Below are 15,211 nucleotides of genomic sequence, written 5' to 3'. Positions count from 1 at the left end.
CAATTTGTCAAAATGCCCGTTGCAATTATGATTACTAGTGCAGTGCCTCTTCAGGAGGTGGCTGTTTGGAGGCCGTGCCCATTTTGAGTTGAGCCTATTGTTTGGACCCCGGAAGTGCTTGACAAGTTGCCATTAACCATTTATCCAATCGAGTTGGCACTCAACACTGCACTCCCTTGGGTAATCAGCATTAAACATGTTGATTGGATCATCGCTTTTTGAAAAATGCCAGGGACAGTGATACATATAGAGTGCACATCTGGAGAAAGAGATTCCTTCCTTTATATTTATACGATGCTGCTACAGCGCCACGTGTTGACAAAATGACACAGAATTGATCATAGTCGCTCAGACAACATACTGTATCTACACTCGTCTCATAAAAATGGTTGCAGTAGCGCAAAACGTATAGGATATATGACGTTTATGGTTATAAGGGCCAGCTAGCAAAACAGTCAGGAACATCAAAAACACGAAACGATGACTTTTCCTGGTTTGGTCAAAAGATGTCCTGCATCAAAACTGGTGACCATTGCTCAAGATTTAAAGAAGAAAATCTAGGTGGCAATAGGTTCAGGCGAGGCTTTCACGGATAGATTCAACTTGATGGACAGATTTTATTTTTGAAACTTACGGTCCAAAAGTTTCAGGCCAATTTTGTTGTTATAATTTTACCATCTGGCCAAAAAACACCACATCTGGCACTGCACTCCCTTGGGGCCCCGGCAACCAAGTGTGAAGTGGAACGGATGAATGTGATGCACCTACAAACACACAGATTCCTCACATAATAGTTAGATTAAGAGTTATTGTTGTATTAAAAAGGAGTATTCCAGCCATTTTAGTATTGCACCTCCATAATCAGGGGCCTCACAAAAGGCAGAGGATAGAAGAAGAAGTGAAATAGTCTCTAGTGTTTGTCAAGCTCATAAAACACTGGATCCTACAAATTAAATTTCTTGTCATTGAACGCCTCTTTTAAACTAATAGTCCTACATTTCTAACAGGTTAGCCATTATAAATGTAAAGTCTGAAGCCCAAGCCGAACATATATCAAAGCTATCTATTACAAATTAGAAGAGTCTTAAATAATACATGCGTACTTGCTGAATAACGTCTCAAGGCAAATAAAACACTTAGTATCTACAGTACAATTAAGTTTAGCCATCAGTTATTTAAAAAAAAAGAAGAACAAAGTGAATAATGGATGGATTTTTATTAAATGCGTTTTTAATACTCACACCCTCAGGCCCTCAACAGCATCATGATAAAAAGTGTTCCCAGAGTCTCCATAGCTGTGACTGGGATTAATGCAGATGTGTAATCTCAGAGGAATGCACTTATCCCAAGCGCCAGCTGTCCACTGAGAGCAAGAGTCCTACAACCACACAAAGGCTTCACATAAGGCACTGTGCATTTACATAAGCCAGACACATTAAATACGTAATATCAACTCAGACGAAACGTAAAAGGGCACTTGGTATTATCTTTTTGATCTCAGCTTGTGCGTGTTGGTTGTGTGAATTATAAAATCACAGCTGATTATCAAAGCCTTTCTGAGTCTACAGTCGCTTTTTGGTTTTGACCAGGCCTTTCTCCACCAGGCAGCGGTAAAACTCCTGGATGTACGTGTACACACACTTCCAGTCAGGCTCTTTCATCCGGATTAAGTCATCAGGGTCCAGCAGGGGGGGGCAGCCAGCCAGCTTCCTGCAGACAGACACAGAGACAAAACCACTTGAGACAAACTTAGATAAATAACTTTGTTTTGAACTGCAAGACAGGGCTGGACTGTGTATCAGACAAGATGCTCCTGCTTCTTCATATAAGGGAAGACGGCTCACTCTGCGGTGCTGAAGGCCAACTCAAAGTTTTCCTTAGGCTTGGTGGGGTTTAGGGTGTAGTACTCGAACGCATCGGGGAAGAAGTGGTGCACCAAGGCGCAGAAGGCTATGCCGTCCTTCCAACTTGAGGAGAAGTTTCGGATGTTCACTCCCTGGGTTGTTTCAGTTTAGGAGAAATAGTGACAGAGAATGAAACGTAAGGGGCAGAGCTATATTTAGCTCCACTGTGCAATCATTTACAGACAAAAAGACGTAGGGCATGTTTACCTCATATGGCTCTGTTTTGGCCCTGCACCAGTCCAGAAGCATCTGTTTGACATTTTTAAGGTTGGGTGCTGCAGCGGGAGAAGGACATTTCTGGGCTGAGGCTAAAGCGGGACTGGCCTTGCTAAGGAGAAATGAAGACAACAAATGCTTTGCTTAATAAATGTAATTTTGTCCTTTTTTGGGTGAAAAATTAGGATTGACCTCACAGTTAACATTCAACTCAACTTTATTTATTCAGCACTTTTCATACAAGCATGTAGACCATAGCTCTTCACAATGCAACATTAAAACAGCACAGAAAATAAGTAACGAATGCAAAAACTACAACAAAAAAATGTATCAAGCAAGACTAAAAATTGCAACATTTAATAACACAATGTAAGATATAAAAAAGACATTAGAATAAATAAAAACAAGGGATAACAATTGTTTAGTTACTTAAAATACAATTTCAGTTGAGTTTTTTGTTGTGATTTACCTATACTCCATGTGAATATGAGTTTATATTCTGAGCAAAGTGCATCTGTTAATGAAATAAGCCAATCATTTAAAAGTATTTAAAAAAAAAAAAAGGACTGAAAAACAAAGGCATCAAATAACAACTAAATAAATAATTAAGGTCAGACTAGAAAAGATGTGGTTCCTTTTATCATTATTTCCAAAACATCAAGTAACATTTTGTGGATCTGGGCACTTAAAGGTACAGTGGTTGGATTTCGTGGCCTCGTGAGTTTGCAGAAAGCAACCAGCTGAATTCCCCCTCCGCTCACCACTCCCTTTCCAGAAAAAAGAAAAAGTGTGTGTGTGTGTGTGTGTGTGTGTGTGTGTGTGTGTGTGTGTGTGTGTGTGTGTGTGTGTGTGTGTGTGTGTGTGTGTGTGTGTGTATGGGCATATCTGGGATTAAATAAGCGCTTTACTTGTTCCCAGACATTACAGTTAAAGACACCAAACATGTCAAACTGAAAACACATTTGACTCACCTGCCTGCTGATGGAGAGGCCTGGCCTGACGTCTCTAGCCAGATGCAGAGAATCAAAAGTCAAGAATCTTCATTGTTCAAACAAAACATAGAAGTACAGTATCACCGAGTGTCTGACATCTTTATAAGCTCACTGTTTGTTGGAGGCTGCTGGTTCATGGATGCTCTGCCGATGCTAACAGCCCCCCCGGTGGTCCCTCCTTTACTCAGCCCCTGCTGCCTCAAGTCCTGCTGCCTCGACCCTCGATCCTGCTCTCGCTTATCTGAGGAGAGAGGAGTGGTGGGACATTTAGTTATAGAGCAAAACATCAGAAGTTCATAGCAGATTCTATCATGGTCATTTGCATCAGATTGTACCTCTCTTTTTCTTGAGCAGGTCCCTTAATGCAGCACGTAAGATCTTTCTCTCTTCAAAATCTTTTGCATTATCCAGCTTAAAAGACAATTTGAGAAATGTCCAGAGTGTCAGAGGGGTGAATAAATATCATCAGCGCAGCAAATACAAAGGGCTGATTCATTTCATTCAACATGCAAGGTTTTCTGTGAGTTTTGTTCCCCTTTACACAAAAGATAACTCTCTCCTTTTTCTTCCAGCACTGTGTCACACATCGGCTCACCATCTTGTTGAGAACTTCTTCATCTTCAATAGCAGACAGTTCTACCGTGGCCACTAATCCATCATCAGTTTTTGATTCCATTTCTTGAGAAGCAAATCAACTGGTTGGGGCAAAAACACACTTAGGGTTTTGAGAAGAAAAAAAACATATTAATGCAAAAACTTGTTCTAAATAACTATTGACAAGGTTTGGATTTGTTCCACAGACGAGATACTTTGTATTGTCGCGTGCAAATGTCACGAGCAGAGCATAAAATCACACTGTGATCATTCAAATATAAACAGTTGTGTGAGTCACAAAGTGAGCAGCCTTGGAAGGAAATGTTTGTCTTACTGGAGAACCTCATCTCAGGCCCAGAGTGCACCAGAGAAGGGCCAAAAACAAGTACAAATATAGTAATGTGGCGGAACAAGACCCTAACTAGAAGAATCTGATAGCAGCGTACAACTATGTGCTCAGACACAGGGGGAAAAGGAGAGGCAGGAAGCGTAAAGCAAAACATGGGAAGAATAAAGCAATACAAATGTGAGAAATAGACCCTGATGATGTGTGTGATGAGGTGCAGTGTCACCCACCTGTTTCCAGGGTGCAAACCTTTGTGGCTCCTTAGAAAGTGTTCAGCCTGTCCTGGGTGTCTTCAGAGTTGACTGGAGAGCTGTGAGATCTCAGCCCTGACATCACACCTCACACCGCAGCGCTTCATAAGGATGCATGTTTGGAGAGCGAGTGGAGGCTGCTTACAGGAACCACCCAAGATGGGAAGGAGAACGAGGAGGAGGAGGGGAGATGATTCTGTCCCCCTCAGCAGTCTCTCCTCCTCTAGTCCCTGCATCCTCGATGATGTCATGTGAAATGTTGTGGGGCAAAACCTTTTTCTTTTCTTCACAGTTTTTACCGCTTCATCTGGAGGCTGCAGCGTGAAACTCCTGTGACTGGAAAACAACGGGTTAAAACGGTTGAAAAAAAATTGAGGAGCACTGCCTTATTCAGGCAAAAGTCTGAGCAGTGACCACTCTGTTTACAGAAACAGAGGAATCTGAGGACAGGGGCGTACACACACTAACACACACACACTGAAAGAAACACAGTTAGCAAGTGACACTTTTTAACTACATCAGTCAGTATTTAGTATTTAAATTCATGCAGATTTAGAGAATAATCTAATAAATCAGAATTAGACAAATTGCTCCACCTAGTGGTGAACATGCACAGCTGCTTAAAAATAACATTTGGATGTCTAACAACAAAATGTATTTAACAAAGAAAAAGTACTATGACAACTGTTAGTTAGGTTGAACTGCAGGAGATTTTTTCACGTTATAAAGATTGAAAGTTTAATCTGTAATAAAAATAACCTTAAATTGCAGCCGTAATTTGTACAGATTTCATCAACTCAATGTGGTAAATGTATGCAATTGAATAGTTTCACTTGTAAATGGCAAAAAAAAACGGAAATAATTAAAAGGTAAAATAGCATTTAACACCATCATGCCATACACATGTATTTAGAAGTTAGATATTTCATTGACATTTTTGAAAAACTAGGATAGAAATATGAATTTAAACTTTAACTGTAAAAAAGAAAGAATATTTGAGTCAAAGAGGTTGTTGGTTTGGTAATTGTTATTGTATTTTTATTTCAAGCATCTGCAGTGTTTATGAAACGCCCATTTCTTTACCCCTCAACAGAAGCACCAGCCGCTGTTGGCATTCAAAGTATGGATCAAAATGGCAAATCAAATAACTTCTGTCTTATCTACATAATGTCCAAATAAGGCATGAGGCAAACGCTTCATTCTTGAATCAGTTTAGCTTAAACCAGCCATATATGACTATAAAATACACTACTATCATAAAATAACTATGTACACCAAACTAGCTTTTCAAACAGTTTAAACCAGTATTTACACAGGAACCGTAGGCTTTGAAGGCAGCGTCTTCGTAACCTCTTTAAGTGCAACAGTTTCTTTGCCCCACACTCATAATCTACTCAACATGATGTACATGAAGACAAGCAGCCACACTCCCACAAGTTAGTGATTGTTAAAAGAGGTAAAACTAAAAGATGGAGTCCTTGGACACAACATTAGAGAGTTTTGAAATATGTTAACATCTGTGGCCTACTGGACACAGTGAAATCATTCACATGCTGCAGTTCTATTGTGGTGGGTGTCAAGCTGCTTGATCTCAGTCTAGTAGTTAATAATAAAAGAACACAGGGCATAATAATTCCTATTTAACATCTGAGGTATTCAATCATGTAAAACCAGTGAAATGATCTGCTGTACACAATCTTTTAACTAGTTTTGAAATATTACACCCACAAAACTATTCATCAAACTGCAAAAGAAAATCTTTTCATGTGTATTCTCCCAATAACTGACTGTGGAAAAAGTGTACATATGATGTTATGTAATTGCATGAATGGCACCCTTGACATTTTAAATATGCAATAGTAAAATATTTAAGCAAACAATGCTTCCTGCAGTTATTTGTTATGGCAAAATATAGAGAAAACGTGGCGGGTGTCATAAATAAAAAACCTTGACGTATGGCTTTGTTGTTGTTGTCGTCGTCTTGTGAGAAATCAAACTGCCAGTGAGCAATGATCGTGTTGGATTGATGACAGAACAAATATTTCGCACAGTGGTACCAGAAATCTTATGGAGACATTTGGCACAACGTACATGTCGGAGGGATCGTAACAGACTTCACTGTAATGTTAAAACCTATGCATGTGCAAGACACTTCAGGACCTAAATCTACAGCATCACAAAGCCAGCGACTGCTCTGGGCGTTCCAAAATACATATTTTCTTCCAAACAAATATTAAAAGCGGGATAAAATGTGTTTTGTCACAAAATAAAATAATGTCAGGAAAATGATTTTCAAATACTGAAAAAAACTAAAACATAACACTGTCCAGCAGAGGTCAGTTTTTCAGGAAGTGTTCCCAACTTTAAGAAGATGTCCCCGGCAGAGAGGGGAACATCAAACCTACAGTAACTGAAGATTGGATTTAAGAAGCAACCTTTAAAGGACATCTTAATTGTCTTTTCCCTTATCTCTTCCACAGGGACACGGCAGCTAAAGTTGAGTGACACTCCTTAGAGAACTCGTGAACCTAATTATTGAGGAAAGCTACAGCGAGGAACGCAGTGATGGAAATAATTGGACTTATTCTACAGAGACTGCCTGAGAACAAAATCTAGGCCTTAACTGCAGCCACACTGAGGGTGATATGTGAGAACAAGACATGCAGACCTCTTTAAGTTAAAATGTGCTTCAGTAGAGGAAAAGAGTTGTCTCATTGCACAATTATGTTGGCTTTGTCCATCGTTGTAGCTTCTGCCTCTGAATATAACGTTTAGTGTCCTTATCTAACAAGCTGCCTGCTTCACATAACAATAAAAAGAAAAAAGAAAAAAGCTGCCAAAACCCCAGTCCCTCACGTGACAGGTGAATGTCAGGTAACAGTACCATTCAAATATAGTTTTAGTACAAATTGTGCCGTTCAGATTTGACGGAGTGATACACACCAGGCTCTCTGCAGGATCCACGACCGCCGCCCAAAACACGCTCAGAGGGAGGACATGTTCACAGTGGAGGAGTATGAGTGACAGTGTGAATACCTCATGAGGTATCAGACAGTTTGGTGTGCTCATGCATGCATATACCGCTACAGGCTAGGGTTGAGTGATCTACAGATGAAGGAGAGAATTCAACCGTCACCATAAAGGCAAGCTCTTCCTCTCTAAAGACTCGTCTTCGGTGTGACCAGAGAAGAAATTAAAGGAGGATGTTAAGTAAAATAGAATAAATCTGTCACATCATCAGTGATTATGGCCTTATAAGGTCACACTCCCTCTGCTGCTGCTCTTGACCACTTACAGACACAAACGGTTAGACAACTACAGCAAGAGGCTTTTCATTTCATCCTTCAACTTGTTTTATTCTCTCCTTCATCCTCTCTGTTCAGTCTATCTTATCCTCCCGTTTCCCGTCTGCTCTCGGCTGAGGGTGTGTCGGTTCAGATTCACTCGTTTTGTCCACGTCCTCTCCGCTTGTCGTGTGAGAATCCACATGTTCAGACTTTTCAGCTTTGGCTTTGCGTGCGTCCATGAAGCTGACGATGTACTCTGAGTTCTGATAGATGAGCATGCCGGATAGCGTGAGCACGGCGCCGGCGCAGCTCAGGGCGGAGAGCTCGCTGCCGAAAAGCAGCTGAGACAGCAGCATGTTGCCCACCACGCTCAGGTTGCCCAGGATATGCAGAGTGACGGCGGAGGTGAGCGTGATGACGCAGCAGCTGGCCAGGTTGTACATGACTGAGCCCAGGCAGCTGAGCAGGATGAAGACCCACAGGTGGCAGTCGTAGTGAAACGGGGACTCCAGCACGGCCCAGTTCTCTAACGCCAGAGCGGCCACCGCCAGGATGCAGAAGCTGGGAATGGACATCAGGTAGAGCAGGAACACAGAGTTGATCTTCTCCTCCTGGAGTAAGATGCCTGAGGAAACAGAGACATGTTTTCAGCCATTACAAAACATGACAGTGTTGATTGACATTGACAGTGTCATGTGTAGACTTTGAACAACTCAAGGTCTGTTATTTTTTCCTCCCCTGCTATTGTGAGGGTTACTTTACATTTCTACTGGCCCCTGTTACTTCTAAAAATCTATGTAGAAAGCGTTTGATTGGACACAGTCAGTGGTAACATACAGTAGAAATAGGTAATACATGTATTTAATGAAGGTTTTTTTATCCAAGGTACTGTCTTATAAAATGGATATATAAAGAAAATGTATCTGCTGTGGTTGCAGGTGACCTATTTACCCGATAGTTAAATGTACACTGTATTTGACAGATGAGAGGCACTTATGTAATTCCTTTACAAAGAGTAGTTAACTAATAAGGTAAACTGTAACAACAAGTGTGAAAGAGGATTGCTAATATGCAATTTTCACAACCTTAGGTAAACACAGAAATAACTGTGGCGGTTAAAAACATGAACGTGTTTATTGACATGGACAGTGTCATGTGTAGATCAAGTCTGACTGTAAGATGTCCGTCATTCACTCAGGGTCTGAACTTAAGTTTTACCTCCACTGCCACTGTGGAGGTAACGGGTGTACAGGTGTGTGTGTGTATGTATATATACAAATATGTATATCTTGTTATTTAATTATATATATATATATATATATATATATATATATATATATATATATATATATATATATATATATATATATATTTGTATTCTTTTTATCTTCATGATTGTGGGAAACAGTATTTCGATCTCTCTGTCTTCACACACAAACTGAAAGATTCACAATAAAGTTGGCTTGACTTTGAACTGAACATTTCTCCTGGCCATTTCTTGTTTTTCATCTGGTGCTTCCAAAATCAATGTTGAAGGTTTTTGTTCTTTATACACATTATGACTTAAGTTTTTAATGTTTCTTTAAAAAATGACATTTGTAATTTAAGGATAACATATCAGCCATTGTGGAAGGTGACCTGACAGTCAAAATGTACAAGTGCTGATTATATTCTTATATTATAGGTTAATACATGTTACTTTATTTTTTATTTGACTTGTATTCTTTTTATTCTTGTGTATATTCCATGTGTAATATCTGTGTTTCTGTTTATTATGTTGCTGCCATGACAGGTGATTTCCCTGCGGGGATAAATAAAGGCCCATCTTATCTTATATTCCCTGCGTGCACTACAAAGCGTGCACTACAAAGCGTGCACTACAAAGTGTGCTCAAGAGAACTAAAATATAAGATATACTGTAAGAACAAAATGTCTTTTACAGAACCTTAGGTAAACACAAAAACATATGCAGCAGTTACAAAAATGATCCAAAAGACACAGAAAATGTCAAAGACAAAAGTATTTTTTCTTCAACTGCATTTCCTACTTCGAAGAAATTGTTAAGCCACTTAAAAGCCTGTAAAATACCCGAAATACCTATATTTTAGTGTAATAATTACAGAGGGTTCCAGTGTGCTTCTAGTCAAAACAACAAGGACAGACTCTTCTCTGTGAACTCAAGCCAAAGCTATGAAGTTGTCTGATAAGCAGGAAATGATGCAAATCCAGTTTGGAACCTTACATGTATCATGGGTCTGGACAAGTAGCACATCTATAAAACCTCTTTATGTTTCAGTAAGAACTCACGTCACTGTTAACACTTCGAAGTGTTCACAGCCAGTGGCAAACCTGGGGAATTGCGTTAAACAAAAACATGTGCACTATCAAAGTGCGTCAGAGAAAAGTAAACTTATAAGGGAAACAGTTACAACAACATGTGGAGATGGAAATAGATTTTGGAAACTTGAGACAACCTCTAGATCAGGGGTTTTCAAAGTGTGGGAAGGTGAGCCTCCCCCCAGAGAACATGAGAACAGTCGCGCCAATTAGTATTGCTATTATTATTATTATTGTCGTTGTTGCTATAATGCAGGGGTATTCAATTGCATTTCAAAGAGGTCCAGTAAGAGAACATGTCATTAAATGCTCTGTTTTCGCTGTCTACCTTCCTCTTTTTTGAGCACGCCATTTGAAATGACTCCGAGTGTTTCTCTCTTCTTGTCTCGTGAGTGTGTTTGAATCTATCGTGCTGACTCACTGACTGCACCCATTTGATAGGCCGAGTAGCGTCACCTCCTTAAAACATTAAACAATCACTTTTTCAAACCTTTTTATCTTTATGTTTTCGCCTGTCAGCGCAACTTAAATGATGCCGTTTCAAAACATAAAAAATAAAGAGCGGTGCCGGCCGTCAGCGAACCGAGCCGGCCGTCGACGGACCGCTGACGACCGGCCGTTCTGTGATTCTCCAGAACTCCAAAAGAGGTGAAGGGAATTGGCCAAAAGTGTGCACGTGACACTTTACTCATCTATTCCTCGTTATTATTTTCTCACGCTGCGCCTCCCCTGAAGCTCTTTGGCGCCCCCCCCCCCCCCCCCAGGGAGGCGCGCCTCACACTTTGAAAACCGCTGCTCTAGATAGTTTGGCAATTCAAATCAAAAGGTAATGTGCAGCAGCTTCAACCTGCTGGACCTTGTTTACACATTCTGCCTCCAAATCCAAAAGCAGGACCTCCTTTTTTAACTTTATTAACTTTTTTTGAAGGCAGAAGTTACATTGCCTGTTAGTGAAGCACATGTTTACAGTCTTGTACTGTGTGTCACTGAGCAGCTACACCGGATTATTTGAACTGATGACCCGATAGTCACAAGCCTGCCTCAGTAATCGTGACGCGAGGTGCCCCCCCCCGGCTCCTCGAGGTGCCCCCCCCCCCCCCCCGGCTCCTCGAGGTGCCCCCCCCCCCCGGCTCCTCGAGGTGCCCCCCCCCCCCCCCCGGCTCCTCGAGGTGCCCCCCCCCCCCGGCTCCTCGAGGTGCCGCCCCCCCGGCTCCTCGAGGTTCCCCCCCAGCTCCTCGAGGTACCAAGTATGTAGCCTTACAACCTTCTGGGAAAAACTGAATAACTGCTTTAGTGTTACATAACCATTTAATACAGGAGCTCTATATATACACCTTGATGTATGTTTAGAAACTCATTACTTCCTTTTTTTTCTCTGGTAACTACAATGTTATGGAGATTAATTACGTGAGAAAACCTTATCCTCTACAAACTAACTTTGAGGCAAAACCTGCTACAAAGGCTTTACTGAGAACACAGAACATTAGATACATTAGTACATTGGATAATTGGCACTACTCAGCCTTAATAACATTCGTTCAAGAAAGGAATCCTTTTCTTTTTCAAGAATCACCAAAGCTATTGACATACATGCAAGGTCAAAATGTTTGTTTAGTAATCAAAATCCTCTTTGTTTTTACCAGGATTATCCAGCAAGTAAAAATTAAACAAAAAAAAGATTATTAATTGACAATGAATAAATTGTCGAGAAATGTTAAAATGTTACCAGATCCTATACTCTACAGTGATTCTGTGCGTCTCTTCACCAAATGCAGTATGTAACAACAAATAGTGTCCAGAAATGTAGGGGACAAATAAATGAACCTCTATCTAAGCTTAAAGGGGACCTATCATGCAAAATGCACTTGTGTACGTCTTTTATACATGAATATGTGTCCCCGGTGTTCCAGGGAACTCACCAAGTGTCAGAAAACACAACCCTCTCTATTTTCCTCCATACCCAAATCTCTAAAAAAGGGGCTGCAACGGATCTGATAAAAACTGATCCAGATTTGAACACTGTCCTGACGTCAGGACGGTGGCGCTACGGCTATTGGGCCAACTCCACCAATCAGGAGGAGACAGCCACGGCCATTGCCGTTCGAAAGCGCTGGAGACGCTGTAGTACATATGCCAGGCCAGTAGGTGGTGCTGTTCTCACAGAATCAGCGCTTGCAAAAACAGAGCTAAAAAAGTGCAAATTGAGCAAAATGAGGCATGGCTAAAATGCATGATCTGTTTGGTATTTTGAAAAAAAAAAAAGTATAAATATGCCTTATATAGGTATGGTCCTACACTATATTATTATAATATAGCATGATAGGTCCACTTTAACTGAGCTTCCTTGAATTAAAACAGCTGATGATGACTGAAAAAGTTCTTCCATTTCTTTCATAAACCAGCAATGCCAGTCAGACCACGGATCAGCATGTACAGTCTGTCTATTGATGTTTGTATAACGTTCCCCAAGTAACCAGAAATTATGCCAGTGTGACTTTCCACTTTAATGTAAGGGTGTGTTACTGAACTGAGAAGTGAATCAAAAAAGTTCCAGGACCATGTAGGAGGGGGTGAGGCACTAAAATAACCTCTGATGTCTGTGGCATGAGATGAATTTTCCAGTATAAAAAGAGTATTAAAAGATGAAAAAGGAAACTTTCTATAGTGACAGGAAAAAACACAGAAAACTAAATGTTAACAGTCTGAGGCAGGAGAATGAAGAGGCTCAGTTGTACTTACTCTGCTGAATGGTCTTGACGCCCCTCAACATGGTGGCTGCAAACACAAAGAAGCAGCCGGTCCGGTCGTACTGGACCTCTCCCATGATGCTGAAGGAGGCCCCCAGGCAGATGGGCATCATGGCTGTGTACTTGAGGAAATGGTGTTGCTTGCCCAGGATCAGCGTAGAGATGGCCAAAGTAAAGATCGGGGTGGTGGTGTAGATCATTTGTGCAAACGACAGCTGGACATAGTTCAAACCCATGTTCCCAAAAGCGATACTCGCACAGAAAGTCAGACTCAACAGGAACACCTTACATTTTGCACTGTGGGTCAGCACCTGCACTCCAGACTCTTTATGGCGGATCACTTGCAGTTTGATCAGCCCATAGTCCACCACTATAGCTGTCAGCATGTGCAGCGCTGACAGCAGTAGAGGGTACCTGAAGTTGTACACGGCAAATATCCATTTGTTGAGGCTGGAGATGGTGGTTCCCGTCACAAGCCAAACAATAACAGCTGACAGCAGATGGAGCATCTCTGCGGGTGGCCTCTTCCTTGCTCCCTCTGGAAGAGTCGCCTCGCATTTTGAGAAGCCATCGGCGCTGATCATGTTCTTATCATTGTCCTCTCTGGAAGGAAAACACATGTCATATCCAATTAAAATTCATGATCAAACCGGCATGCTTGTGGCAGTAAAAACCGGTGAAATAACATGCGACACAGCTATTTGTCCGTCCTCTCGGGTGTGAGCCGGTCTTTGTTATTCAGTGAACCTGTATTTTTCAGCACCGCCTATAGACACGTGTTTCTATTTTGCATGACGGGGTGGTTGTGTAACTTACCCCGCGCAGGCAAAATGACATATGCCGGACCAGCAATGCAGACAGGGGGGAGGACTGAGGAGGGCGGGCTGGAAAACAGTACGTTCCGTCTCCCCATAAGAGGACCGAGGGATTGGTTACTATCCTGACATTCAGCAATGGACTGACGCGGACGATTTCACGGTGTTGCACCAAAAAACCCAGCACTGAAGTAAACACCATAGGCAAACTAATGCAATACATGTAGGAAATGTAATAAATACCAGACAGTGCCGCCGCCGCAGCTGACAGAGGTGATGGTTAAGGCTTTAAATAGCAGCTTACTTCATTGCCCAATGAGATCGTGTGATTCATTTCCCAGCACTGACTGTAGCAGAGGGAAACCCTGACAACTCACTGTTGTTGTTCATAAACACAGACTAGCTCGGGGTTTATTTTGACACAGCATAACATGTAGCTAGCGGTTTCCCGTTTGGCGCCTCAGTAACCGTTAACACAAGAGCACAACATTTTCTTTTTGAGACAGAATATGATAAACAAGGTTGATTAGGTTAGCTCACCTCTGCTACAGACTGTCACTGGACTCTAAACATGTATAAAGACAACTGGATACTGAGTCGGAGACGGGCTCTGTTCATTCCTATGAGAGTCGCTCAGTGGCGCATGAAGCCTAACATTGGAGCGACTTTAGATTCAGAAAGTACCCGGATAATCCGGGTACTTTTGTTTACAGAGCATGCTCACTTCAGTTTTCCTTAAACCCCTCCTCCGATCTCCCGCTCTCGGCTCAGTTCTTATTTATATACCCATGAGTCAAATGAATGGAGAGGTAAAATAACCATGGATTCAGCTTTTGGCGCATTTTAAACCCTAATCTTTTAAACAAGGGCCATGAAAGTGTTCATGCATGAAGTTTAATTGGCTTAAAAATAAATGTTAGACTGGGAACTAGTCTTTTTGGGCCAACATGACGTCACGTTAGTTGTAGTATCACCGTTTGGCCACAATGGCCATTCCAAAAATCGGCTTCAACGACCAGCGCACTTCTGAAGGCAGATGTATGACTGCGGCTAAAGCTTACAGCTAGCAGTAGGTTGCTACCACAAAACAACACCAACCTTCACTCTGGCTACCTGACACGGTGTTGGCTTACATTTGTATAGTCAACATTAGCAAAACTACAACTGCGGTCACTGACATTTTCTTAGAATATATGAGGTTTTTACCTTGTTCTTCGACGAGTACCTCCACAACACTGTCAGCAGCAGCATCCCTCATAAACCTCCGGCTGTGGGTCACCGTGCTGTCAGGCTGGTCGAGGCAGCGGACGCGCTTCAGTGTCATTGGATGTTCGTTTTAAAGGGCGATGCTGCTCACTTCGTTGCTCAACCGCAAAATGCAAATATCACCACAGAAAATGAAAACATACAGTAGCTAGCAACATCTGGGTTTAATTTACATAATGCTAATAATGACCTATAACAGATGCATGTGTTCTTTGTTTGTTTAAAGTAATAACAATAATAGGCTATGATAATTACCTAAACAAATTAGAGATATTAGTGTATTACCACACCATCCAATTCAATATTCCCTCAACTTTACACAGTGTAATGACTTTTAGGACATAGTTTGTTGAGGAAACAGGTTTGTTAATCATACTGTTCAGGGCGTTGAGTAAAGCTTAATGCAAATATATGTTCACAATTCAAATGTTCATGTCGTTTATGATACCAGTTCAG

General features: G+C 41.4%; 2 protein-coding genes across 6 annotated transcripts; both read right to left on the bottom strand.

The window, feature by feature from the left end:
* Positions 1–1,216: 1,216 nt before the first annotated feature.
* On the bottom strand, positions 1,217–4,482 carry smtna (smoothelin a). 2 transcript variants are annotated; one of them, XM_034123298.1, is made up of 8 exons: positions 4,283–4,482; positions 3,708–3,807; positions 3,448–3,523; positions 3,225–3,353; positions 3,092–3,125; positions 2,112–2,232; positions 1,845–1,996; positions 1,217–1,710 (listed from the first exon to the last, which is right to left on the bottom strand). In XM_034123298.1, exons 2-8 carry the CDS (start codon positions 3,786–3,788, stop codon positions 1,563–1,565), a joined length of 741 nt encoding a protein of 246 aa, XP_033979189.1. In that variant the 5' UTR covers positions 3,789–3,807; positions 4,283–4,482; the 3' UTR covers positions 1,217–1,562. The 2 variants fall into 2 exon arrangements, with proteins under 2 accessions (XP_033979189.1, XP_033979190.1); XM_034123299.1 differs by having other exon boundaries at positions 3,708–3,803.
* An 833-nt stretch (positions 4,483–5,315) lies between these two features.
* On the bottom strand, positions 5,316–14,788 carry slc35e4 (solute carrier family 35 member E4). Of its 4 annotated transcripts, none has more exons than XM_034123426.1 (3): positions 14,696–14,788; positions 12,667–13,277; positions 5,316–8,215 (listed from the first exon to the last, which is right to left on the bottom strand). In XM_034123426.1, the coding sequence occupies exons 2-3, from the start codon at positions 13,256–13,258 to the stop codon at positions 7,683–7,685; spliced, it is 1,125 nt and encodes a 374-aa protein (XP_033979317.1). In that variant the 5' UTR covers positions 13,259–13,277; positions 14,696–14,788; the 3' UTR covers positions 5,316–7,682. The 4 variants fall into 4 exon arrangements, with proteins under 4 accessions (XP_033979317.1, XP_033979318.1, XP_033979319.1 ...); XM_034123427.1 differs by lacking the exon at positions 14,696–14,788 and adding an exon at positions 14,030–14,124; XM_034123428.1 differs by lacking the exon at positions 14,696–14,788 and adding an exon at positions 13,491–13,582.
* Positions 14,789–15,211: the final 423 nt, after the last annotated feature.

Source organism: Trematomus bernacchii, unplaced genomic scaffold (genome assembly GCF_902827165.1).
Source record: "Trematomus bernacchii unplaced genomic scaffold, fTreBer1.1, whole genome shotgun sequence".
Lineage (NCBI taxonomy): Eukaryota > Metazoa > Chordata > Actinopteri > Perciformes > Nototheniidae > Trematomus > Trematomus bernacchii.
Note: the sequence above shows the minus strand (reverse complement) of the source record. Positions and strands in the feature narration are given on the sequence as shown.

What these genes read in the sequence shown, in the direction of transcription:
- slc35e4 (XM_034123425.1), bottom strand. Translation starts at nt 13,294, where the DNA reads ATGTGTTTTCCTTCCAGAGAGGACAATGATAAGAACATGATCAGCGCC. An exon ending in CGTCAAGACCATTCAGCAGA is followed by an intron (nt 8,216 to 12,666) that starts GTAAGTACAACT and finishes CTGTTTCCTCAG; the next exon opens with GCATCTTACTCCAGGAGGAG.
- smtna (XM_034123298.1), bottom strand. Translation starts at nt 3,788, where the DNA reads ATGGAATCAAAAACTGATGATGGATTAGTGGCCACGGTAGAACTGTCT. An exon ending in GCCTCTCCATCAGCAGGCAG is followed by an intron (nt 2,233 to 3,091) that starts GTGAGTCAAATG and finishes ATTTCTCCTTAG; the next exon opens with CAAGGCCAGTCCCGCTTTAG. An exon ending in TTGGCCTTCAGCACCGCAGA is followed by an intron (nt 1,711 to 1,844) that starts GTGAGCCGTCTT and finishes GTCTGTCTGCAG; the next exon opens with GAAGCTGGCTGGCTGCCCCC.